The 27,895-nt window shown below is 29.8% G+C and overlaps 2 protein-coding genes across 2 annotated transcripts; one reads left to right on the top strand and one right to left on the bottom strand.

Annotated features, from left to right (window-relative positions):
- The first annotated feature begins 1,086 nt into the window (after nt 1-1,086).
- On the top strand, nt 1,087-3,896 carry LOC112789849 (zinc finger protein MAGPIE). Its single transcript, XM_025831939.3, has 3 exons — nt 1,087-1,526; nt 1,697-2,093; nt 2,942-3,896. Exons 1-3 carry the CDS (start codon nt 1,400-1,402, stop codon nt 3,825-3,827), a joined length of 1,410 nt encoding a protein of 469 aa, XP_025687724.1. The 5' UTR covers nt 1,087-1,399; the 3' UTR covers nt 3,828-3,896.
- A 16,506-nt stretch (nt 3,897-20,402) lies between these two features.
- Nucleotides 20,403-25,198, bottom strand: LOC112789848 (NAC domain-containing protein 73). Its single transcript, XM_025831938.3, has 3 exons — nt 24,580-25,198; nt 24,098-24,290; nt 20,403-21,374 (listed from the first exon to the last, which is right to left on the bottom strand). Exons 1-3 carry the CDS (start codon nt 24,694-24,696, stop codon nt 20,824-20,826), a joined length of 861 nt encoding a protein of 286 aa, XP_025687723.1. The 5' UTR covers nt 24,697-25,198; the 3' UTR covers nt 20,403-20,823.
- Between the last annotated feature and the right edge of the window lie 2,697 nt (nt 25,199-27,895).

Below are 27,895 nucleotides of genomic sequence, written 5' to 3'. Positions count from 1 at the left end.
ATTGAGGAGACTACTCAACATTATTATTATGCATTTTTTATGGAACATGAAAATTTTTCCTTTTTCCTTTTTTTTTTTTTGGTTGGGAGGGGGGGGGGGGGGGTTTAACTACGGAAAATGAACATTATAAAAGGTGTGTTAGTAATTGAGCTATATATGTTACTCTCTGTAGTCACACTCACACACACATGAGACGAAATGATATTTTTCCTCTTTATGACAGTAACAGCTTTTCTACTTGCTTTCATTCAAATGGCTGCAACTGATGATGATAATGAGGGTAATCCAACTTTCTTGTAACATGACAAGAAAATAATGCTCTTTCAGAAAACCTATATATATAGTTTCAAACAATTATATACCAATGTAGCATAGCCGCTTATTTTCAATATTTATCTTATTAGATCCTTTAATAATTAAGTATTGAGTTATATATGTTATTAGATGTAACTTAGAGATATAATTATTTATGTATTTTTTTATTAGTTTAAATTCAAAAGAAAAATAATTTTATGATATAATATCAACAATTTTATGATTAAAAAATATAATTGTCAATTCTTGTTGAATTTTAAAAAAAAAATTTCAGTATAAAGCAAATATATATATATATATATTATATTTTCACATAAATTTAAAAAAAATTCTTACATAAAAAAATATATTAGAGATATATAAACTTAAACTACAAGTAGTTTTATATTAGATGCATTTTGTTAATACTGAATATAAAATGAACTCTCAAACCTAAAATGGCAACTGTACTATATGATGCAACTTTTGCAAGGATAAAGAAAGATGAAAAAATAGGAAAAGACAATTTTATCCCAATAATAAAGTATGTGAAAATGGGACATATATATTGAATATATGTATATATAAAATGAGGAATGATTTGGGAAGGAAATGCTCAAATGAATACATTAAAGAAGAAAAAAGTATATAAGAATAGATTAAAAATTTATGAAAAAGGCTTATTGGATGAGAAAGGATTAAAGAAAACAAAAAAAGCAAGAAAGAACACAAATTATGGGATAATGATTCCAAAATGGAGATTAACTTTCTTCCCTCATCATATGTGTCATCATACACCTTTGCTTCACCTTCCCCCTCTTTCTCTTTCCCATTATTTGCCCCCCTCCTTTATCATCTTCTCTCTCACTCCCTTCTTTAAATTATAATTAATTAGCTTTTCACCGCCTCCCATAGCATCTTGGTTTATTTTATTCCACCTAAAAAGTAGATAACAAACATTTGTAAGAGACAGAGATCCCATCTTGTTTCATATATCATCACTTCATCAAGTTAACTTAGTTTAGGGTTGCAGCCTCATATATATTCTAAACTAACTCATACATATACTCAGAACTCAACATAAACAAACTACTATACAAGAGAGATGCTGATCCTTCAAAATATGGATCATGGAGAACTCTCTAACGCTTTCCCTCATCATCAGAATCAGAATCCAACTACTACTCCTCCTCCTTCTTTGAAGAGGAAGAGAAACCTCCCAGGAAACCCAGGCATGTATATAGTTATTAAGTTACATTCAATTTTTTGGATACTGTTTTTTTTTTTCGAATCCTGTGTTTATGCAGAATATTTGTACAGCAGAGTGATTTTCTTTATCATGATGATTGATGAGTTATAATATATATGAATGTGCTCCATTGGTTTGAATATTGATGATCAGATCCGGAAGCGGAAGTAATAGCCTTATCCCCAAAGACACTAATGGCTACAAACAGGTTCTTGTGTGAAACCTGTGGGAAGGGTTTCCAAAGGGATCAAAACCTTCAACTCCATAGAAGAGGACACAACCTTCCATGGAAGCTAAAACAAAGAACAAATAAAGAACCAAAGAAGCGTGTATACGTGTGTCCGGAGAAAACATGTGTCCACAACCACCCTTCAAGGGCTTTGGGAGACTTGACCGGAATCAAGAAGCACTTTTGCCGGAAGCACGGCGAGAAGAAGTGGAAGTGCGACAAATGCTCCAAGCGTTACGCGGTTCAGTCCGACTGGAAAGCCCACTCCAAAACCTGTGGTACAAGAGAATATAAGTGTGATTGTGGAACCATCTTTTCACGGTAATTAACTAACCCTAATTCTTTAAAGGTGGAAACTTAGGTGAGTCGACTTCACGTGAAGTTGGTAATTGAGAGTGCTTAAATAATTTTATTAATTTGACTAAAATTTTATCTAACAATTCTCAACTATCAACTTCACGTAAAGTCTACTGCACTGCACTGAGTTTCGACCTTATTTAAAATAAGGTTGTGTTTGGTAATTGTGTTTTTATCATTGTTTTTCATTAGATGAAAACTCACCTGTAATTATTTAATATGTTTAACTTAACTATTATACAACGATTTTCAATTAATATTTTTACATAAAAATAACTACAAGTGAGTCTTTATATCTTCTTTTCTATTTCTATCTTGAGACGGTTACTAAGTGAGACATTAAACTAGTATCTAAGTAGAGTGTGGAAAAAGATGTTTTCTTTCTCTTTATCTAATGCATTTCTTTGTCGTTTCTTGTGTGTACTATATATGTGGTTTTATGAGTTGTGGGTGCCTGCTGTCTATTGCTCTATTTGGCTTTTAAGAGTGAAAAAAAGGTAGAAGAAGGGTCTCTCTAGTTCAAACAAATTAAAGGGCTTGAAAGATGCCACACACATGCATACACAGGTCTTTTTTTTTTTTTTTTGTTCTCTCTTTGATAAGGCTTAGCTTCTTTTGTGATGATTCTATAGTCCTAAACGACAAAAGATCATGGTTTTGGAATTATCAAAATTCAAATTTAACAAAAGTTTATTTTTAGTGAGCTTTGTAATAAATTTATTTAGTAACTTATTATAATATAATGTGACTGTAATAATCTCTATCATTACTCAAAATTAAATTTCTAATGTTAGTATTGTTATTATTTGCAGGAGGGATAGCTTCATAACTCACAGGGCATTTTGTGACGCATTGGCAGAAGAAACAGCTAGGGTAAATGCAGCATCAAGCATAAACAACTCAACATTAGGGGCTAATAATAATAACAATAACATTATTGGTTACAATAACATGATGATAGGAACCTCCATGGCCCCGCATCATAATAATAATAATAACATGGCAACCCAATTTGCTTCAATTTGCAATAAGCCAATTCCATTCACTGAAGAAGCCACAAATAACCAAACAACAACAAGAGGATTATCCCTTTGGATGGACCATCATCATCATCATCGTCAAGAAGCAACAATGGCTACTAATAACAATAATTACCATCTGAACTGGGTATTCGGATCCAAAATTTCGACCAATCCAAGCCAAGATCTAAGTAGCAACAACACTATTACTAGTACTATTACTACATCGCTTCCAATACTAGGAAGCATTGTTAATGTTCCTTCATTGTATAGCTCACAACATCAACCCCATCAAACATGTGCTTCTTCGTCGTCGGCGAACATGTCGGCGACGGCATTGTTGCAGAAAGCAGCTCAAGTTGGTGCAACCTCAAGTGATCCATCATCATTCTTGGGGGCATTAGGGTTGAAATGCAGCAATGGTAGTGATCAAGGGCAAGATGGGAATAACAATAAGTTTTGTGGGGTGTATGGTTCAAGTTTGGTGCTAACAAGTAGTAGTAATAATATTAATAGAGAGGCAGAGAACAATGAATTGTCACAAATGCACCCTTCAAAGAGGAGACATGTAATGCCGAATGAGGAGAGTGGAGGAGGGCAAACTAGGGATTTCCTTGGTGTTGGGGGTGCAAACCACCATTTGCCACCCTTTATCAACCAAAGCTTGGATTTGATTTGATTAATAAGTTCATGTTGATCAATATATGTGTTAATCAAATGTTTTCAAAATACATATATATTATTTGTACTCCTCCATTCTTTATGTGTCTCATATATCTACTCATCAGCATACTTCATTTATTATTATTAAGAGATTAAAATATTTCTCTTCTCATTTTAGTAAGGTGGATTTCGGTTATACATTTTTCCTTTTTTTCAAATAATAAAAAGGAAAAATTAACATATATATATGAAATAATAAGATTGGGTCAATAATGTTTAAAGGAATTTTAATTTCTTTTTGAAAATTGTCTGTGTAAATATAATATTCACATGTTTGATTAAATTTTAAGAATTTAATTCTCATGAATAACTTATTTTCAGGAATATTTTTTGCTTAAACATAAAATTATATTCCCATATCAAGACAATAAAATTTAAGATATAAAATTATTATTATTATTATATCTCTCAATTAGTATTGAAATTATTTTAAAAATTAAGAATTTATTCTTAAAAATATCTATAGTAAAACAAATTTATCCCCATTTATTTTTGAAAATAGTTTCTAATCATCTGTCCTACTAAACAAATAAATTTTTTATGATATTCAAATATAATATTTTTTAGAAATATAATTCTTAGAATATATTAAAAAATCTTGAAACGAACCTCCAGTGATTATCTGGAGAACTTTGCAAGGAGGGAAAAGTTGGGAATTGAGTGCTGAAAAGTTTTGGTGTTAGAAAACTATTGAAGGGTTAAAAAGGAGAGAAAAAGAGAGAGAGATCCATGCATATTCTTTTGAATCCTGAAAGCTGAGAGCCCTTGTTAATTTATTTTTATTAAAAAAGTAAATTGACATGGATTCATTAATATTTGATTAGAGAGAGAGAAAGAGGGGTGTTTGTGGAGTAGTGGGGGCAACAAAGCAAAAGGACATAGATGCCTTTGAAAAACTCCATTATTATTGCACAATAGTTTTCATCTCTGTTTTATGGTTATTGTCTTGTCAAAGTCTTGGGCTTACTTAAAAGAGAATTTTCAATGTAGCAACCTATTTGCTAGCGACAGACCCTTAAATGGAGTTCAGATCCGCGACAGATTAATCCTTAAACGGTTGGGTTGGGTTGGGAGATACTATAGCAAAAAAAAAAGGGCTTTTAGCTTCTCTCTAAATATTGGTTTCTCAAATAAATTAATCTACCCTTTCCATTCATCCTTACAATTTGCATACTTTGTAGTGTAACCAGATTGGCTAAAATTCTCTCCACACATGCAGAAAACAAATTACCCTAATTAGAAAATCAAGGTACATTTAGGGTAAACAAATGAATCTAATTAGAAAATCAACAAAATTATACATAAATAATGATCGTAAAATTAGATATGATAAGAAGATCGAATTTATCCAACGATTTATCAACGAAGACGTATCATATTAAGATTTTAAATTCGTTGAATTAAAAAATTAAATCAACTAAATTCACAAATTTTAAAAAGTTGGATAAGTCAGTTCGTCGAATTAAAATTTTTTATATATAAAAAATAAATATTACAAAATTTATATATATAAAAATTAAAACTTAATTTTTTTTAAACATATTTCTCTAAGGAATAAAACACTAGTTAAAAACCACCATAAACATCAAGAACATATTATTTTGACCAAAAGAATTCTCTCAATGAGAAAAAAAATTTTAAATTTAACATTTCAACGGTCTTTTTTTTGGAATTTTTTACGATATTTTTCTATTCAGTGAAATTCAAACCACCAATAATTATTTAAATAGACTAATAAATTAATTATTAGACTAATCTAAATTAGCTGGTTCTTATTAATTGTGTTTTAATTTCTCTCTTATTTTACTTTTTCATCCTTGCCAATAGCCCATCGTCTCTTCTTTTCATGTATTAGCAGCGGAAAGTGCGGTATTCTGTTGCCTTTTTTTTTTCACTGGTTCATATATATCCTTATGGTTTTCTACTTTTCTACTATTACTACTACTAAGACTAGTACGTAGTGAAAGAATAAAAAAATATACATAGTGGATTCAATAGTGCAAATTAAAAAGGGAAGAATAATAAGAGTCAGCCTGGTGCGTGTACTTTGGTCCACGGGTTCATTGTTTACTTATCTTGTTGCATACAAAGATTCTGTTAAGTAAAAGAATAAAAATTAGATAATAAAAAATGATTGTGCTTTAAAAAGCTAAAATAAATATATAATGAGGAAGTATAAGAAGTCAATGGAGTATATGTACAATATATATAATGAAAATTTAGAAATGTTCGATTCAGTAAGATATCAGATGTTTATTATTCCTAATATTCGAATAATTATTCTGGATACGGTATATTATGTTTAAAAAATTAGTAATATTTTATCTTAAATATTCATTTTTTAATTCATATTAAGTTAAATAAATAATATATTATATATATTGTAGAGATATTTTATTGACTGTTAACGGAATTCATATATAATATATATAAAATTTATATCAATGGGTTAATAGACATTTCTATCTTGTCAACTCCCTTAGCGTCATTCTCAATTAATATTAAGAGAGATGATATATCCATTCATCTTTACAGTGATGGGCATTAATACATTGACCTGCATAGAGATATAGAAAGGAGGACAAAATTAAAGTAAAAAGGTAAAAGAGAAAACATAAGAAATAAATAAATAAATAAATAAATAAATAAATATATATATATATATATATATATATATATATATATATATATATAAGAAAAGGAGTCTTATAATTTAGATGCATGTTATGGTGTCTGTATATATTTATCTAATTTATTAAAAAAAAGATAAAAATAAATATTTAAATTAAAAAATATAAAAATAAATAATTTTTTAATATTTAAAACTTATTATAAAAGATAAGTTTGATAATTTCAGTATCAAAATTATAGACACTACATAATTTATCATAATTTAATTATTTTTTTAATCCATGGTTAGCATTAAATAAATTTTTTATTCCATGGTTAGCATAGTTGACGCGATTAAGAAAATGTCATTTTAAATTATTATAGTTTAAAAACAAATAGTAATTAAACTAAGAAAAAATACACTCTTTTTTTTAATTTTAAATTATATACTCTTTCTTTCTACAAGAGTTAAATAACACGTATTTTAGTTTATTTGATTAAAATATTTTCAGTAATCATTATTATATTTATATATATAAATTAGTGATAACTATTTAGTTACCTTAAAAGAAAAATAATATATAAAATATATTTATTATTATTATTGTTATAAATTTTATTTATTTTTAATATTTTGTTACAAAAATTATTTAATTTATATTTTTTATATATTTCATGATCAATGATAAAATGTTGAAAATAAATAAAATTTATTACATCAAAAATAAATATATATTTTATATTATTATTGATATTATTATAATAGTTAAAACAATAATATAAAAGTATATTTATAATATATTTTATTTATTTTTAATAAATAAAAGTTTTAAATTAAGTATTTTTTAACGAGTTAAAATATTTTATAATAATAATAAAATTTATTTTTTAATATTTTATTATTAACTATGAAATTTACAAAAAATTTTAAATGAAATGTTTTTCTAACAACGTAAATTTTTAAAAAAATTACAATAAAAAATAATTTTATATTATTATTGCTGTTAGTATTATGTATAATTATCTTGATTAATAAAAAATCATTTTGTCAAATGGACTAAAATACATGTTATTTAATTTTGGTAAAAAAATGTATATTTTAGACATAAAAAATATATCATTTAGACATTTTATAAAAATAGAGTATCATTTTCTCTTAAATTAATCCCTTTAAAAAGGTTAAGTCCACTGTAAAATTGTTAACAAAATCAAACTCAAATAAACTTTAATTTTTGCGTGTAAATCTCATTAGAAGCTATATCATTTAAGTTAACCATGTCTTTTATCAAGTTGATTTTCTCTCTTGGTAAAATATGAGAGGTAAAGAGCAATCGATATTCTTAGTTTTTTTTTTTAATAGAATTTTTCAGTTTGACAAGTCAAGAATTAATCTTTTGAATTTGAGTTCTATTTAAAAGTTTGTTATTATAAAATGAGTTATTATATGCACAAGAAAGAATTCAAAATTTCAACACTTACTTAAGTTGAGCTAATAACTAAACCAACCAAACTGGTTATCAGTATTCTTAATTAATTAGCCTCCTTCATCTTAAGAAATCCTAGAACAAATCATAAGAGTTAATATTCAATTTGGTATCTTAATTTACATGCGAGTCTAAATTTAATCTCTGAAATTTTAATTGCCTCTACTTAGTCCACAAATTTTGCAAACATAACTCACGTTAGTTCTTGAAATAATTTTCGTCACACAAACGTTAATGAAATGCTGACTTGGATAGTCAGCTATCATCATGTTAGAATTTGTAAAATGATACCGTTTTTATTTTAGTATTCAAATAGTCCACGAACAACGTCGAATCACTTGTTTTAGAAGAAAAAGTTTCAATAAACATTACTTACGATGTTGTTTTTGGACTAAAGTGTCAACTAAAACAATACCGTTTTACAGAATTCAGCTTGACATTCAATTATCATATCAGCATTCTGTTAACATCTATATGCATAAAAAATTATTTTAAAAACTAACACAAATCTCGTTCGCAAATTAAAATTTAAAGACTAAATAAAGGTAATGGAAACTTTTAAAACTAAATTGAGATATACGAAAAAGTACAATGACCAATAATAATAATAATAATAATAATAATAATAATAATAATAATAATAATAATAATAATAATAATGTTCGTTTAAATTCAGAAATCTTGATCACCTCATTTTCTTTTGCGGACAAATTAAAGAACTTTAGTATCTAGTTAGTAACAAATTAAAATCACTTGTTTACTGTACATGAGCCTTTCGGCTAGGAATATGCATTCCACCTACGAAAAACAAACAACAACATGTGCATACAAGTCACATATATGATATATGTCTCATTAAGCCTTTTTACTGTTCCCGTATGATAGATTTAACAGGAACCTGCTATGTTAGGACGACACCCCAAATCAATCAAAAAAAAGGAAATTAAAGAAAAATTAAAACACAAACAAGCTAAGATCATGAAAATGAAAAAGTGGTATAGATAGCGAGGAAATTAAATTAAAGTGAAACAAAAGAGAAGCCATTAGCCATATTATTCTCGAGTTTTGTTGACTGTGCCGTACAATACTGCTCTTTATATTTTTGCTTTTACTTTTGGTTACACGATGAAGTGTTGGATTGGACAAGTTATCAAATGGGTTGTTCATGATTATACCACAAATATACGTTTGATTGGATGTGGTATCAAAATTATCATGTGCTTAAAGATTGATGAATAAATCATAGAAATCATTGCGTAAGGTACAAATATGTATATATATGAGGGGATGAAGGAATATTTGTCCCGTGATAATTCCATGTAGGTCATGAAAAAGCTTTTTAATGTCACCATTCACAAATGTTTGCTTTGCTTACTTTCATAAATCTGACAACAATAATTGTCACCATCAAATTTTGCCCTCGGACTCTTATTAAAGGTCTTGGATTGGAGTATCTACCCAAGTACAAGTACGCATAAGTAAAGTCACATAATTTCTTCTACATACCAAGTCTTAACACATCAAGACAAAACATGCGTAAAGTATTAACTTGATTTATAAGACTCAAGACCTATATTAGTTAGGAAGTAAAACTTTTAAGGCCAAATTGATTATTATTTTTTGGAATGAATATGCTAGGTGTTTTTTTTTAAGGTAATGTTTGGCTCCGTACGAGAATGACAAAACAGAAATGAAGAGATAAAGATAGGATTAATTGTCAAAATGATATTTGAAAAGAAAAGATCATATATAAAAGTCCATTTAGTTTTTAAAAGATTCAATACTTAAATTAAGACACTTAATTGCTAATATATAAGATAAAAATTTGTCATGTATCACATACTTAACATGCTATTATGATTTTTTTTAGTGATTCTTGAATCTTGATAACAGAAAATATAAAATAATTTGTGATTAATCCAAATTTTTTATTAGATCACTACAAAAAAGACGCTAATTTGCGGGATTTTTTTTGGGTTTTGCGGGGGCTTTTAATCCCCGCAAATTGCGTAACAGCGGTTTAGTAAAATGACGCAGTTAGATGTCCTGCAATAAGTTGTGGGAGTTTTTTTTAGAACTGACACTATTTTGAATTCAGAATTACAGCGATTTTTTGCCCTCCGCTGTTTGCGGGAGTTTCAACTAAATTGAATCGGTTTCTAAAGACCTCCAACGGTTCTATGTTATAGCAGTTTTGATTCAGGTTGTGGGAGTTTTAAACTCCCACAAATATCTTATACTTAAAACAACTTTTTATTTTGTTGGAGTTGTGAACTCCTACAATTTATAATGTAACGCCAAAATAAGATATACTATGATATATATAGTTTTTTTCTTATTTTATAAAATATTAATTAGAATGCAAAATCAAATAAAAGTAAAATTCTTTAAAGTATAAATCTAAAATATAACTCATTAAAATAAATAATAACTTTTATATTATAATAAAATGCATAATATCTAAATTCTCACTGTCTTTATATGTCTAATCCTAAAAATTAAACAAGCTAAAATAATATAAACTCATAATTACCACTAATGAGTTCACTACTTAAATAAGTTTGTTTAGTAAAAAATTGTAACATAATACCTAACAAATGTGCAACAATAAATAACTAATCAATCTTTAAAGTAATACTAAACAATGTCTTCACGATTTTCATTGGTTTCGTCTGATGATGTTCTTCCTGTTATCGGTGTAATAGTTTTGTTGTCAACATCATTAGCCTAAAATAAATTAAAAACAAAAATGTCAACATAAAAATTGCCACATCTATGAAACTATAACGACAATTCAAATAGAAAACAATTTAAGAAGGCATTAACCTTTCCTTGTGTCAAAAACTTGAACAATAAACTAGTAAGAGTAAGGATGTAACGTTAAAATATACGAGACTAATACCATGCTAGAACATTAGCATAATATAACAAATGAGTAGCCTGAATGTTGCTACATACAATATTAAAGGCATTAAAATTGAAAATAAAAAAATAATAACACAATTCTTCACTAATTACCTTGCTTGAAAGATATCAAGTTTGGAATCATAGCTTAATAAGACATGCAAATTATTGATCCTTGCGAGAAAAAAATACATAGTATTAGATCAAACTCTTTACCATTAGCCAAAAACTATATACATAATCTGATTATTAGGATGAACGACTCTTCTCTGATTCATGAAGAATATAATACTGCTCTAGTTCAATATTCCAGACCACAATATTTTATTAGTTTAATGGTAAAAATACACATCAAAACATAGTTAAAGAACTATAACAATCTAATTAAGATAGCATATACCAAAGAAAACAACAATTATTTTCCTTGATTAATAAAGGAAAAGCCGTGAACAGCAATAGCGAACAACGAAGCAATGAACATCAAGTGAAAGCAAACAATAGCAGTGATACAAATGGAGAAGTCAATAACAACAATAATTGAAGGAAGAGACAACCAAAACCACTAACCTGAAGAGCAGTTGGAGAACAGAGCCACTGTAAAAGTATTATAGAGGCATATCAATTTAGAATCCAAAACAACAATAATACACAGGCAAATATGCAATTTAGAATCTAAAGTGTTATAGAATCATATCACTGAACACTTGGCGTGCATGAATTTAAATAACAATAATTATCACAATCCAAGCAAATCAAATGCATGAATTCTTTAATTTTAAGCACAGCAAACCAAAATCAATAAAAAATTATTAGCCAAATCATCAACAATACCGAACTCAAAAACTAAAAAAACATATTCAAAGTTCAATAACTATTTACAAAGCATGCCTATTAACAAAAAGATAAGACAAATCCTGAAAAAAATCAATCCACAAGCTATGAGGCTAAAGTAACTCATTAAATCCTTAACTTATACAATATTAAAGGCATTAATATTAAAAAAATAAGAACACAAGCTAATAAAAAAAAGTAAAAAAAAAACCAATATGAGTAACTAAGAGAGAATTAGGGAATATTCACATAAAGTTTGACCAAGTTAATTCTTTGGTTGACATGTATGCTAAATGTGACAAATTCGAGGAAGCGAATAGGATTTTTGCAAATTTGGCTTTTCAAAGTTCAGTTCCTTGGACAGCCCTGATCTCGGGTAATGTTCAGAAGGGACCCTAAAGAAGTTATAAAGCTATTCATTGAGATACAAAGAGCTTAAAAGACTACAGATGCAGGTACCTATGCCAGCATCCTAAAAGCCTGTGCAAATTTAGCCTCACAGGCTTTGGAAAAGCAGTTACACTCGCACATAATCAGATCAGGGCACATATTGTGAATTAGGGAGTATACAAATCAAATGTACAAACTCTTCAATTTTGAGTACAGCAGTCCAAAATCAATCAAGAATTATCATCCAAATCATCAACAATACCGAACTCAAGAACTAAAATAAAATGTTCAAAGTTCACTAACTAAAGCTAATTCTAATTTGAAAATCCTAATTCAAACTAAGCTAAACCTAAAAATTCAGATTCAATTAAATGCAAACTAAATCTGAACAACAAAATCAAAATTAACCTAGAAACTTCATCAACTACAAGATCGGAAAAAAGAAAATGAAACCTGGTGCAAATTGACAAAATGCGTTATAAGGAGAGGGGGAATGCTAGTTGAACTCAGAAATGGAGCAGCTAGCAATTGCAATGAGCAAAGAGAATGAATGCGGTGGCGCAATAGAGATCGCCAGAATGACGCTGGCAGTGAATGTGCAACGAGGGTTGATGCAGAGGAAGCAGTGGCAGTTAACGAGGGCTGCGGTGGGTTGTGGCTCAGTGATCAAGAATAAATAAAGAGAAAGGAAGAAGAACGGAAGTGTGGCAACAGGCAAACAACAAGCAAGAGCGTCAGCAACGCAACCAGTAGCAGTAGCAGCCAACGAACAGAGTTTCTGACAAGAAGATGGGTTTAGGAAAGGATAGACGATGGGTTTAGGGAACAAAGGCTCAGCAAAATAGAGCTTCTGGTGAGAAGAAGGATTTGGTTTGGGCGGGTTTCAGTTTTCATTTTGCGCCAAATTTTGAGAAAAAATGAAAGAAGCGGCTATTTACCCAAGATTAAAAACTTTTTAATGGGGTTTATAAAACTCCTGTAGATTAAAAATAAAAAATCATGTAAATTGATTTCCAAAAATGAAAACGGAAAAAGGACTTCTCTTAGTAATTTTGCAGGGGTTTATAAAAAATCCTGTTAAATAATTGCGGTAAAATGAAACATCCTTTTGTAGTGGATTGATATGATAGTACAATTCTATTTATATATTAATGCATGCATGCTCACAGCTTATATTATAAACTCAAAAAACTCGGATAACAGCCTAACAAAATTCTATCTTAACTAATCACCTAACCTTGATATAAGTTGTCACTTAGGTAATATAGGTAATACATATACAAAGAGTGAATACAGCAGCAACAGGCACATACTAGTGTAGTACAGATAGTTAGTTACAAGGTTAGTGTATATAATCAATTGTTAGTCAAAAAGTCATCAGATTAGCTGAGTGAAAACTAGAGTTGTTAGTTCTCTCAACTTCACCCTCTCTTCCTCTAGTTTGTGGATTTTTCACATTCAGAGCTTCAATTTAAGTTTATCTCTCTTTTCAATGTCTTCCAACTATGAATTTAACATGGTGCAGTGAACGATTGTTGCTTGTAATCACTTCGATCACTCTTTCTATTTCGTTTCTTCTCCTCACAAATTCACAATTTTTCTCTGAATTTCTTTTCCCTTTCTTCAGTTTCTTTCTCCCTTCTTGTTTTCTTTTCTCTTCTTGAACTCATACCATAGAGATTGATGAGATTTGTCTAGTTTCACACACCACACATCTTGAAACGAAGCATTTCCGATCAACGAGATCAAGAAAAGAAGGTCCAAATCTGCATCAATTTCTCAGATTCGTTGATTTCCGAATTTCAATCCATGGATCCTCCAACGATTAACACACAACCAGCACCTAGTGGCATCGATCTCAATGCCCTAGCTTATCTGGTAGCTCAGATCAAAACCTTTTAGGCAAATTCTCCTCGTCCTCCAGCTAATCCTATCATGGATCCCTCATCCACGTTCTTTCTTCATCCTGGTGATAGTCCAGGTAATCTCCTCATATCTGAAATATTAAATCACAAGAATTATAATTCGTGGTCAAGATTGATGCTGCGAGCCCTAATTTCGAAGAACAAGATCGCATTTGTTGATGGTTCTCTCCCAAAACCGATTGAAACTGATCCAACTTATGAAGCATAAAAAAGGTGTAATACGATGGTAGTTTCTTAGATCAATTTGTCTCTCAGCCAAGATATTCGAAATAGTGTGATTTGGAATAGTGTGGCTAACAATTTGTAGAAAGATTTAAAGAAGAGATTTTACCAAGGAGATGTGTTTTGGATTGCAAAACTTGAAGAGGATCTTTTCTCGATCAAGCAAGGTCCATAACACCTTACTTTACACAGTTGAAAAGCATATGGGAAGAATTAGAGGATTATAGACCTCTTCCCACGTGCATTTGTGTCTCGAATTGTAATTGCTCCTCCATTTTCAGAACCTATAGAGATGATATATTTGTTGTTAGATTTTTGCGCAGATTGAATGAATAATATACCACGGTCAGATACAACATAATGCTGATGAAATCCCTCCCACCAATAGATACAGTTTTCTCGATGTTGTTACAATAAGAGAGACAAGCTTCCAGTTCATATTTCATGAATTCCAACTTACAAATCAATGCAATCAAAATAGGCAAACCTTCTTTAGAGGTAAAGGTCGTGGAAGAGATGGTAGAGGTGGCAGAGGAAGAGGTTATGGAGGAAGAAACACCCTCAGGCAATGCTCATTTTGTGGCAGAGAGGGTCATTTAGTGGACAATTGCTACAGAAAGCATGGCTTCCCTCCGTACCTCAAAGTCAATCCAGCCCATAACATCAACAACATCACTGCTGAGGTAACTAATGAGAAAGGCAGTGACACTATTGATATCTACAAGGAAGGAAGTAGTATCTCTCAAGCCTCATTTACACAAGAACAAAAGCAAGCTCTACTAACACTGCTCCAACACCATGGAGCCACTACTTCTCATAATGTGAATAACCTTTCCACTGTCACAGACCCTACGTCCTCCGATGCAGGTAATTATGTGATCATGTCCATAGTGTTTTCACAAAATAGTGACTCTTGGGTTATTGACACAGGAGCCACGGTCCATGTTACACATACTTTTGTTGCATTTCATTCACATCAAACAATCAATCCTGTTAGAGTTAGGTTCCCAAACAAAAGCATGGTCACAACTTCAATTTCTGGCATAGTCAAAATTTCTAATACATTGTATTTCATTGATGTTCTTTACATTCCATCTTTTGCATTGAATCTGATTTCAGTCTCAAAAATTAATAGAGTCAATTGATTGCCAATTTATTTTTAACAAATTTGGTTGTGAGATACAGGACTACCATACAATGAAGATGATTGGAGCTGCTAAACTCACTGAGAATTTGTATGTAATAAAATCAGATACCAAGAAATTGAACACTCACACAACTATGTCCATACAAACAACAGCAGCTTCACCAGTCACACACCACACTGATCAAGCACTTTGGCATATTAGACTCGGTCATATTCTATTTAATAAATTGCATTCCATGCAACAGTTGTATCCCACAGTTTTCAAGTTCAAATTTAATAAAGATGCTGCTGCCACTTGTCTAAGCATAAAAGAAAACCTTTTCCTCACAGTTTCTCTAAAACTCAATCTTCATTTGAACTCATTCATGTAGATATTTGGGGTCCTATTAATGTTATTTCCACCAAGGGAAACAAATATTTTTTAACAATAGTAGAAGATTATAGTAGATATACATGGATTCTTTCAATGAATTTAAAATCTGATGCAACAATTTTAATTCAACAATTTGTAAGTTTTGCTCACACTCAATTTGAAAAGAAAGTTAAATGCATTAGATTTGATAATGGAAAAGAATTTCAAATGCATGAATTTACAAATCAAAGGGAATTATGCATCAATCCTCTTGGGTTAAAACTCCTCAACAGAATGGGATTGTTGAAAGAAAGCATCAACATTTGCTTGAAGTCACTAGAGCAATCTTGTATGAGTCTTGTGTTCCACATTGCTACTGGGACTTGGCAGCGTATATGCCACTCAAATTGTCAACCAAATTCCCAGCAATTTACTAGACAACAAGAGCCCTTTTGAGATTCTTTATCACAAAACCACAATTTTTGAAAATTTCAAAGCGTTTGGGTGCCTTGCATACATTTTCACACTGTCAGCTCATCGGACTAAATTAGATGCTAGAGCCGAAAAGTGTGTATTTCTTGGTTTTAAAGAAGGCACAAAAGGTTTCTTATTGCTTGACATCACCAATAATAATTGCTAGTATCTAGAGACGTTGTTTTCTATGAGAATATTTTTCCTTTTAAAGAAAGTAACACTGCAGCATCTCCTTTGGCATCATTAGACCTGACTCACAACAAATCTCATGCATCACTTAACTTTGATGACATATTCACATACACCCAAACCACTTTACCTCATATTCCTGTCACAATTTCTTTCAACCCTCCCATCCAATCACATGCAGCATCATCACATAATAACAATTGCATTGCATCATCTCATTATGCTCACTCACAACAACTCCTTAGGAGATCCGAAAGAATAAAAAGAAAACCAGCTCATCTAGAGAATTTTTATTGCATGCAAACTTCTAAAGAGACAACAACCACAACCAATTGTAGGTATCCTATTTCTAACCATTTATCATATCATAATCTTTCAACTACACATAGAACTTTGTCTGTGAGTATTGCATCATCTGTTGAGCCAAAACATTATGAAGAAGTTGTGACCGAATCTTGTTGGAGGGATGCTATTTCAGCTAAACTGGAAGCCTTGAATACAAATAAGACTTGGGTGATCACTCCTTTACCTCCAGGCAAGAAACCAATAGGTTGTAAATGGGTCTTCAAATTGAAATTGAAACCCGATGGCAGCATTGAGAGACATAAAGCGAGGCTCGTAGCAAAAGGGTACAATCAAAGACAAAAATTTGACTTCTTTGATACTTACAGCCCGGTTGCAAAAATGACTACACTCAGGATTCTCTTAGCCTTAGCAGCAGTAAAGGGTTGGTTGCTTCAGCAACTCGACGTCAATACGGCTTTCCTCCATGGTGATCTAGATGAAAAAGTTTACATGAGTTTACCTCCAAGCCTCAACGTGGAGAAACCTGGCATCGTTTGCAAATTAACCAAGTCGCTCTATGGCCTCAAACAGGCCAGTCGGCAATGGAATGTCAAGCTGACTTCTTTACTCTTGAGCTTAGGCTACTCACAGTCCAAACATGATTACTCCTTATTCACTAAATCAAACAATAGTGCTTTTACTGCTGTTCTTGTTTATGTAGATGACCTAATCCTCACAGAGAATGACCAATTAGAGATCAACATCACGAAACAACAACTGCATGCAGCATTCAAAATAAAAGATATTGGCAATTTAAAGTACTTCTTGAGTCTTGAGATAGCTAGATCAAGCACTGGTGTTGCGGTTCACCAAAGAAAATATGTCTTGGGCTTGCTCACTGAATACAAAATGATCGAATATAAGCCTGCCACAACTCCAATGGATTATGCAACCAAACTGGCCAAGGATTCAGCACAAGCATTCTTAGACGTGTCGGCTTATAGACGCCTCATTGGCAGACTTGTCTACCTCACAACAACACGGCCAGACATTTCGTTCGCGGTGGGAAAGTTAAGCCATTTTTTGGACTGCCCTACCACTGCCCACTATAGTACAGCTCTCCGAATTCTCAAATACTTGAAGAATGCCCCAGTAGGTCTCTTCATCTCTGCCTCCTCAGACCTGCTCCCTTCCGGTTACTCAGATGCAGATTGGGCAGCATGTCTAGATAGTAGAAGATCAGTCTCTGGCTACTGCTTCTACATAGGCACTTCACTTATCTCATGGAAGAGAAAAAAACAAACAACTGCGGCTAGATCCTCATCTGAAGCGGAGTATAGGGCGCTAGCACTTGCGATGTGTGAAGCTCGTTGGATCTCATTCATTTTGGCTGACCTACATGTTCCAGTCACCAAATCCATCCCAATCTACTGTGATAGTCAGTCTGCAAGGTATATAGCTGCCAATCCAGTCTTTCATGAGCGTACCAAACATATTGAGGTAGATTGCCATGTGGTAAGGGAGAAAATAATTTCTGGGCTCATCAAGCTTTTGCCTATCATCAACAAAGGCCAAAATGCGGACATTCTCACAAAAGAACTTGCTCCAGGACCCTTCAAATCAGGTTATGCTAAGTTGGGATTGCTCAACATTTTCGATCCCAATTTAAGGGGGAATGTATGATCTTTTATGAACATAGTTTTTTTTTCTTTTCATTGTATGAGTCTCTGTATGTTTATATTTTCTTTTTCTTCTCTTTGGAAAGGTTTATGTAAATCCCAAGTACATGTTTATACAACTCTCACTGTAAGTTGCCAACTTTTTAGACTTGACAACTTAAGGGAAAATGTCACTTGGGTAATATAGCTAATACATATACAAAGAGTGAGTACAGCAGCAATAGGCACATACTAGTGTAGTATAGATAGTTAGTTACAAGGTTAGTGTATATAATCAATTGTTAGTTAAAAAGTCATTTTATTAGCTAAGTGAGAACTAGAGTTGTTAGTTCCCTCAACTTCACCCTCTCTTCCTCTGGTTTTATGGGTTTTTCACATTCAGTTTCAATTCAAGTTTACCTCTCTTTTCAATGTCTCCCAACTATAAATTTAACATAAGTGGAAGGTGATTACACCAATACCAGATAATCAACTAACACTATCTACTTTTTCTAACAGAATTCTCTTTATCTATAACACCCTCTCAAATGTAGGTCTGGCCTGAACTTATACACACTCTAAATTTGGTTCTAAATTTGTCAAAGAAACGTGTGCAACCTTATAAGTTGCTGAAATATTCACAACAAAGAATTATCATTGATTAACATAACCTTATCTTTTAAAGAAGTATAGATCAATCTCTAGATGCTTGCGATGACTCTCTACAAGAGAAGCGGATATTAGTGGCGGTTTTTTTAAGTTTTGCGACAGTTTTAAACCGTCGCTAAATAGAAAATTAGCGATTCATCAATGGCCCTCCTTTAAGACGCGGAGATTTGATTTTGCGATAGTTTCTACCAACCATTGGTATAACCACCGCTATTCATGTATTTTGCAGCAATTTTGACGGATGCATTATGCCCAAACACGATTTTAAGATTCTTTTACGACAGTTACTAATTGTCACTATTTAGTGCTGCCAAATTTGATAAAATTTTATTTTTGGCGATTACCAACCACCGCTATATCAAAACCCGCGTAATTTTTCAAATGTATTCCATCGGTTACAAACCGCTGTTATTTATTGTTGCTAATTTTTTAAATTAAAATGTATTAAATTGTTTTTCTTTAAATATTTTGGGAATTTTTTTTGTTTTTTTTGTTTTTGTTTTTGTTTAGTTGCAAAGTTGATTTGGATCAAAAGATTGCTTAGTAAATTGCAATTTCTTATAACAGTTTCACCCATTGTTTATTATAATAATCAAAGTGTTGTGTTACTAGCAGTACATCCTATGTTACATTCTAAAACTAAATATTTTGAAATTAATTTTCACTTTGTGAAAAACTATGTTATAAGCAAAGTGATTCAAGTAATGCATGTTTTTAGTTCTGTACAACTTGCAAATACCTTTGTAAAGACACTTCTTTCGACTTCTGTTCTCAATCTCAAAGACAAGCTTATGGTATATTGTCCCATTAATTCGTCAGCATCGTCTAAAGCAAAAGAAAGTTTTGAAGGTGGAAAATAAAAGAGATGGAGTCATAAAGGAAGAATGTCGAAATTACTCTAATCTGTTAGTTAATTGTCTAACCACCTTTCATATTCAGAATGTTGGGCTATCAATTTTGTTAGAGATATACCACACTTGCAATTGTGTATATATAATTTCTGTACTCTATCGTTTAGTTTGTATTAAATGTTAAACAACTCAGATGTAGATGCTAACTAAAAGGTTCTGCCATCTCTTCTCTCAACTCTCTCTGCATTTCTCTTGTTAGCTCTTAGTTTTCTCCTTTTTCAACTAATCTTTAGTACCATTCAATCCTATTCTCCTTATATATACCCTCTTTTTTATAGATAAATCGCAGTAACAACTTATTTACAAATAAATTGTATTAAAAGACAATGATTTTTTCTCTTTTAGAAAGTGCATAAGTCGAACCAATTTACATAAGTCATGTCTATACAGATTGATGGTTAGAACTCACCCAATAATAATAATAATAATAATAATAATAATAATAATAATACCTTTAAACGGGAGACAGCAGAAAGACAGTGACATAACAAATACCATATTCTTCACTTCGCCGAATTTTTAATTGATTTCTTCCTCAACAAACACAGTAGTATCGAAAATGAACCAAATTCTCTCCTTATTAATAATTATTATTGTTCACTTACGTGCCCTCTTAACTATTTTTTATAATATGTTACAATAATGCCTCAGTATTATATAGAAAACTCCTATTTATGATTTTCCTCTCCTCAGCTCCTTTCACAAACTCTTTCACCTTATATGTCTATTTCCCCAAGTAAATTACCATTTCAACAACAAATTTTGATCGCTTTAAGTAATTTTGTTAAACAAAACAAAAAAAAATCTAGTACCATAAAATAATTATCAATCTCCAAAAAACCATTTTATCAGCAAGCTAATTCTTTCATAGATAAAATGGTAATTTACCATTTTTTCTACACTACTCCTTTCGATTCAAAGAATGATAATTAGGAGCACCTTCATGGAGAGGGAAATGTGAAATGACGACTTGAGCCCCACTAGACCTATGTTGGTGTTCCCCTTGATCAAATGATATGAAATTTGAATGGTAATACTCAACAAACCCGTTATTATTATTATCCTTGACAAGTGCGGCTGTTGAAGAGTCTTTGTTGTTATTGATCAAGAGTGAAGAACATTGTCTAGGATGTGTTTGGTAGAACACTTTGGAAACAACCAACTCTCCTTCTTTCTCCTCTTCATCATTGCCAAGGTGGTATTGGTGCATCACCCAATTGGTTTTCTCTGGCTTCCTTTGCTTCCCACCATAGTTTGTGTAGAGAACAAGGATTTTCTTGTATCCTTTCAGCTTCCCCCTAATATAGACTGGTCTGGTCTTCCCTGTTTTGTGCCAACGGGTTTCATTTCCCTCTTCGTCCGAGTTCACCTTCCTTCTCTTCCTTGTTCCGGTTGTGTATGCTTTCGACGGCCGGTGGAAGAAGTGCCGGATCAATCCATCCTTGCTTACTCCTGTGCCGAAATTCGATCATAAAATATTAATAATTTACATAAAATTATAAATTTCATTTTAACTTGGGTAATGCTAGTTAGGGTAACAAAAAAGATAATTCACTGTTTTGGTAAATATACGAAAAAACATGTAATTTATCTTCGTTTTAATTATGTTACTGAAGACTTAAAGAAAAGTCACTTTAAAGTTTAAACTGTGATTTTAAAATTATATTTCTGAGATTATTTAGACACTGAAAATGGAATTTTTTTAAGATATAATTATTTATGTATTTTTTTATTAGTTTAAATTTTTATAAAAAATAATTTTATAAGATGGTATCAAAATTTTTATAACCAAAACATTTAGAGTTCGATTCTTATTATTTTTCATAAGAGAAAAAATAATATAAGACAAATAAAAAAAATTATACAAAATTTAAATAACTCTAAAAGAAGTTTTTTTTATAATCGTATTAAAGACCTAATTATTTATGTACCTTTTTTACCACTTTAAAATTAAAAAGAAAAATAATTTTATGATAATTATATTTAATAAATAATTATGATTTAAATTGTACTTGAGGTGAATGCACTAGAAAATAATATAATATATGAAATCATGCCTTAATGATTGCAAAACTTTAGCTATGTATTTGTTTTTGATAAAGTTTTAGTTTTTGAAAATATCTTACCTAAACTAATTTTTGAAAGATGATTTTTTTTTTTAAATTATAACATATATATGTTTCATAAATTAAATTAAAAATAAATTTTAATAAATACAAATAATAACAATTGTGTTTGATAAAATAATTCTTAAAATTTTAAAAGACTATAATAAATATAAATATAAAAGTAAATTTAAATATTTATTAATGTATAAGGTTATATCAAATTTTAAGTTTTGATAAATACATGTTAACTTTAAAAATATTTTTTTAATTTTTTAAATATTTTTACCTTTTAAAAATTATAGGTTTAATTACTCTATTGTTTCTATAGTTTCGTGAAATTTTCAATTAGATCCCTTTATTTTTTTAATTGAGTTCCAACACTAATTTTTTTCAATTAAGTCTTTTTTAGTAGTAATTGGCTTAATTTTATAGGGATCCAACTAAAAAAAATTGGTATAGGGACCTAAATAAAAAAAGAGTGTAAGAACCCAATTAAAAAAAAAATTAGTGCAGAGACTCAATTAAAAAAAAAGTATAAAGACCTAATTAAAAATTTTTCGAAAATATAGGAACCAATAGAGTAATTAAACCAAAATTATAACCACAAATATAAATTGAGACGGATTTATGTATTAGGGTGTGGGCCGGTAACTCCTCCCCCCACTACAACTTAAACATTTATTGAGTAATATATAACAATAATAATTTTTTTCATTAAATTAATTAATTTGGCCTCATTAAAAAATTTTTTACTCAATTTTTAGTACTTGATAATCAATTGGAAAATTTTATTTTATATATGCATTTTCATGATCAATTCTCAAACTTAAATAAAATTGGTATTTTTTATTATAGAAATTGGTTAAGACTTAAAAAAATATTTTTTATCCATGACTATTTCCTTTTTTTTAAGTTAGATTTAATTTTGTGGTAGCAACTACATCAATTGAAAATACTTTTTAAGTTATGAATATTATAAAGAGTTGATTTTGTAATTGTATTGGAGATATATTTTTAAATAATTGTTTAGTAACATATATATATAAAAAGAGATATTTAATTGTATTGACAATGAAAAATTATTCAATTTTTGTTAATATAAAACTTAGAATAATTGAATTCTATAGTGTATGTTATTATTTAAATTATTAGATTCTTTTTAATTTTTTTAACATGTGTTTTTATATTTTATGTAGGATGAATTATAAAATATTTTAGAATTAGTGTATATTTTCTAAAAGATGACAACTACTAAAGATTTAATTAAAAAAATTTTAACCTAATATAATAAGTTAATTATAAACTTTTAGACTATAAGAATTTAACTAAAAAATTAGTAAAATATAAGAACAAGTAAAATATTTAAACCAAAATATTATTATATTATATATATTTTACTCTCACTATAAAATTTTTTTAGATCTATTGCTAAATACAAATACATGAATTTTTTTTTATTTAACATATATAAAACAAACAATTTGTACTTTTCACAATACCTCTTCAAAAATTTTGTCAAATCAAATCAAGCATAAGTGTCAACATTATTGGTAAATTCATTACAAAGATTTCACATTTATTATAAGATATCTAATCACCTTCAAGTTTCAAAACGTTCACTTGAAATTAAATATACTAATTGATAGGGAAATCTTATTATTAGTTGTTAGAATTTTTTTTTAGGCTCGTGAAATTAAACATCAAATTAAAATCACCGCTTTTATTTAAGAGCAATGCTAGGGGTCAGCAACATTTGTGATTGGTAGCCATCAACTAGCCATCAATGATGATTTGATGGTGTAAGATTTTATCCAATGACTCATCTTTTTCTGCTGGTTACATGCTGGCCCCTTAGACTTTTCCTTTATTTAAAATATGACTTTAATTTATTATAAAAAGACGTAATAATACTACTCCAAATCTCCAATGTCATGGGAATATATATGTAACAAATTAAATAAGTTCTCGCAAATTATCCAAAACTATAGTTATATATAATAAAAGTATCATTATATTTCTCAATATTATAAAGACTTATCCAGTAGTAATAATATATGCATGCATGACCTGGCAAGTTCTCTGGATGAGTATAGCAGATTCCATTCTCTCCTTCAAGAGTTGGGATGAACTCATCAATTAAAGGGTGAAGCTTGTGAATATCAGATCGCACTTTTGCTTCCAAATGTTCAAGAATCTCTTGATCTGTTGGATCAAACTTCACTCCAGCAGGAAGTCCAGGTAAGTCATGAATTCCACCACCCTATACTTATTTATATTATTAATACAACAACAATAATAATATTATGAATTATATTTCATGAATAAAGAAAATCCCACAAAATATAATAAATAAACCAAATAAAATATATAGATAATCAATTTGTGTAATAACTTGTTGCCAAAAAAAAAATATAATATATTATTATTGTTATTATAATAATAAAGTAACTCTCTCATATATATTTATGATATGAACAATTATCAAACTAATGAAAAAAATTTTATGTGCTAACTAATAACAAATTAAAGGGGTATTTAGAACTAAGAACCTGATCTTGGCATTTGATGTGATGACCACATGTTGGACAAGTTCTAATTAAACTGTCTTTTCTTCCCTCCACTATGATGTTGCCATGATTGTTTTCATGTTCATTGGACTCACTCATTTCTCTTTATTGTTTAATTTCCCTACTTATTATCCTTCTCACACAACATTCCACATTTCCACTTATGGAGATCTTCTTTTCCTTCCTTTGTTTTTCTCTTGTTCTATAAAACAAATAGAACAAAAACTAAAAAGAGAAAGATAGAAAGTTGTATGTGTTTGTGTGTGTGAGAGATAGAAGGGTTGAGTATGTACTTCAAAAGAGGGATCTAATAATAAAGTAACTAGTAATAACAATTATTAATTAAATATAAAATTAAAGGGAGAAAAAGTTTATAAACTTGTCTCTTCTAAAGATTGCACCACCCCCTCATGCTAGCACTTGTTGAGGTGTGGGAAGGAATTAAAGAATTAAATTCTCCCTCACTTTCTCTTTTTTGTGCTTTCTTTTCAGTTTTCAAGAAGCAGTTTCCTTCCCCCAAAAACAAAACTAAATAGAGAGAATGAGATTAACAATGAGATAGAAGAATAGAAGATAGGATTGGTTGCAATGAGAGAGATAAGAATAATAAAAAAAATTTAAAAAGGAATAAAAACATTGCTTTGATTTCAAGTTTAGGTATGCTTTGTATATATTACTTGGTATATGAAAACTTGTAGATGAATAAATGTTGGTTTTTATTCTTTTTAATTTTTGGGACGTGATTTTGTCCATTTTACACTGATTAAAGGTACATAGCTCTGCTCTGATGATGAATTTGATGAAATAATTAAATAAATCATGTTTAAACTTAGAAAGAAACGATTAAAATATGGATTTAGAGCTAGAGTGGGATTGGGGCAACCGAATGTATAAGCTCAAAGAGTAAGAATTTAGGTCCAATGTCACCCTAGAGTGTTGATAAAGTAAAAAATATAAATACCAAGAAGACTCTATTAATAATAAGGGGGGAAATTGAATTGAAGAGAACAATTGTTTTCATAGCCCAACATAATTCTATTACTTCACGTAGACTTCTCATGCATAGCAAGAAAACCCCTAGCGTTCCCACTCAATAGATATTTTCATATTGAGTGGGAATATTTGATTTGTAATGAAAGTATTGGTTTAATCTAATTTGTCTCTACTAATAATAATGGATTAAGTCATTATTATTATTATTATTATTATTATTATTATTATTATTATTATTATTATTATTATTATGAAGCCAACAACTACGATTGTTACTAAGTATAATATATCCTTTTATAAATTTTTCAAATTGCATTTAATAAAAAACAATGCTAAAGAATTAATATTCGGATATTCTTGTTTTGAAGAGTTTCGAATGTTTTTATCTTTACATGGATTGTTGAGTGTAATGTTGGATATGTAATACTAATTTTCAAGGCTTCTTGTTTAATCAGTATAAATATAATTGTGTTCATTACAGACATTATATTGAGAATGTTAAAGAGGTCGAATTGTAAGTTTCTAACAACATTACTAATCAAATAAACTAACAAAACTAACAATCTCTTAAAATGAAGGGAGTACGTACAAGTGATCCAAATGCTACTCCCTCCTCTCTGATGAGTTCCTTACTTATGAAATTCATAATTATTATATATATAATTAATTTAGTTTGTGTGCTTATGGATCTATGAGGTAGATTTTGTAAATTTTATGAGATTAACTAAGATTGGAAGTAGCGTCCCTACTTTTTGTCTAGTGTTGGTGGTTGTTAGAAAGCATATTGCTCTATTTGAGTATAAAGGTGAAAATCATTAGGTCCCAACCATCCTTTCGCCTTGATTTATATGGACCATTATATTATTGATTACTTCATTTTATATTATCCTAGACTTATATCATATCAAGCTAACAAATTAATAGCAGCAGGTGAAAGTATGTTTATGTAACAGTTTATGTGGTACTTAAGTTTTAAAGTCAAGTGGATCGGTGTTTAAGAAAATTATTTATTTATTTATATGCTCTCTTTTTTTTTAACATTTGTCTCAATAATATATAGATTTTATTAACCATAATTATATATTTTAAATTAATATTATTATAAAAATACATTATTAATATTATCTTGATATTAAAAACATTTGATATTATGAATTTTCAATTTGTTTAGAATGAGACTGATAAAAAATTAAAACGGAGAAAGTATATATATATATATATAAGTTTTTTAATAAATATTACAAATATCTAAATGTAAAATTCTTCAAATTTTTTAATTTATTCAACACACTAAAAATTTGATTCTAATGTCATATTTTTCTCTTCAAAAATTTTATCTTCATATCACCCTAGATTTGGAAGGACTATTTCCTTCAAATTGCTTCAGTATAAATTTAGTTAGAGTCGTTATGCTTAGATTTTATGGTTATAATTTTTTATTTAATCAAGTACAATTACAACTATTTTCAGTTAGAGTTACAAACTTACAATGAATATTTATTTATATATAATAAATTCTGGTGTAACTCAACTTGAGTTTAACCAATCTTTCATTAGAAACATCTTTATAGTATGAAAATTTTTCATGACTAATATCAAAATTTTACCATGCATGTCGCATGATATCTTTTTAGAAAACTCCACCGCCTCTTCCAATTATCCATCTTCAAGCCCCAAGATATACTTGGTAATAGTTTTGACCAAATTGTCGATGGCTCTATTGACTTTAATGGAAAAACTTCGGACCCTCTTCTAGTGCTTTTGAGACACATGCATGCAAGAATTTGATCATTTTCATTTTCAAGCCCCAAGATATACATTAGTGCATTTTATTTGGTAAATCAATAGTGTCAATCCTAGTGATTCTGCAATATATACGAGTCTCCAATGTAATTAAAGCAATAATAGATATACAAAAAAAAAAATTCAGCTTCTCTCAATTACACTCAAGTTCATCAGCATTCATTGTTGAATTTGACATTCTGTTATCGCTGTGCTCGAAGAACCATTATAGTCTTAGACTCTTGGTGACGAGTTGAGTAAAAAGTTTGGTTTAACATAATAACATGCTTTCTTCAATGAGTGAGTGAGTGGGATGGCAAGGTGTATTATAAAATAATGTACGTTATGGTTATGTAAGTAACTATAAATAACTATGTTATAAGAGTTAAAATCAGCATGAAGTATATGATGTTCCTAGAATGGGATCGCAAGGTATAAAGAATAAAGATTGTGTTTAATAAATCTGAAACCGAGTAAAGAACAGCCTTTTTTATTGACCTCCATTTTAAAATAAAAATTATAA

The sequence above is a fragment of the Arachis hypogaea genome, chromosome 3, assembly GCF_003086295.3.
Source record: "Arachis hypogaea cultivar Tifrunner chromosome 3, arahy.Tifrunner.gnm2.J5K5, whole genome shotgun sequence".
NCBI classification, from domain to species: Eukaryota; Viridiplantae; Streptophyta; class Magnoliopsida; order Fabales; family Fabaceae; genus Arachis; species Arachis hypogaea.
This window is presented reverse-complemented; position numbering and strand designations above follow the sequence as displayed.

Coding starts and splice junctions, on each gene's coding strand:
- LOC112789849 (XM_025831939.3), top strand. CDS start 1,400: ATGCTGATCCTTCAAAATATGGATCATGGAGAACTCTCTAACGCTTTC. Junction 1,527..1,696: donor AAACCTCCCAGGAAACCCAG/GCATGTATATAG, acceptor ATTGATGATCAG/ATCCGGAAGCGGAAGTAATA. Junction 2,094..2,941: donor TGTGGAACCATCTTTTCACG/GTAATTAACTAA, acceptor TATTATTTGCAG/GAGGGATAGCTTCATAACTC.
- LOC112789848 (XM_025831938.3), bottom strand. CDS start 24,696: ATGAGTGAGTCCAATGAACATGAAAACAATCATGGCAACATCATAGTG. Junction 24,291..24,579: donor ACATCAAATGCCAAGATCAG/GTTCTTAGTTCT, acceptor AAATAAGTATAG/GGTGGTGGAATTCATGACTT. Junction 21,375..24,097: donor TCATCCAGAGAACTTGCCAG/GTCATGCATGCA, acceptor ATTTCGGCACAG/GAGTAAGCAAGGATGGATTG.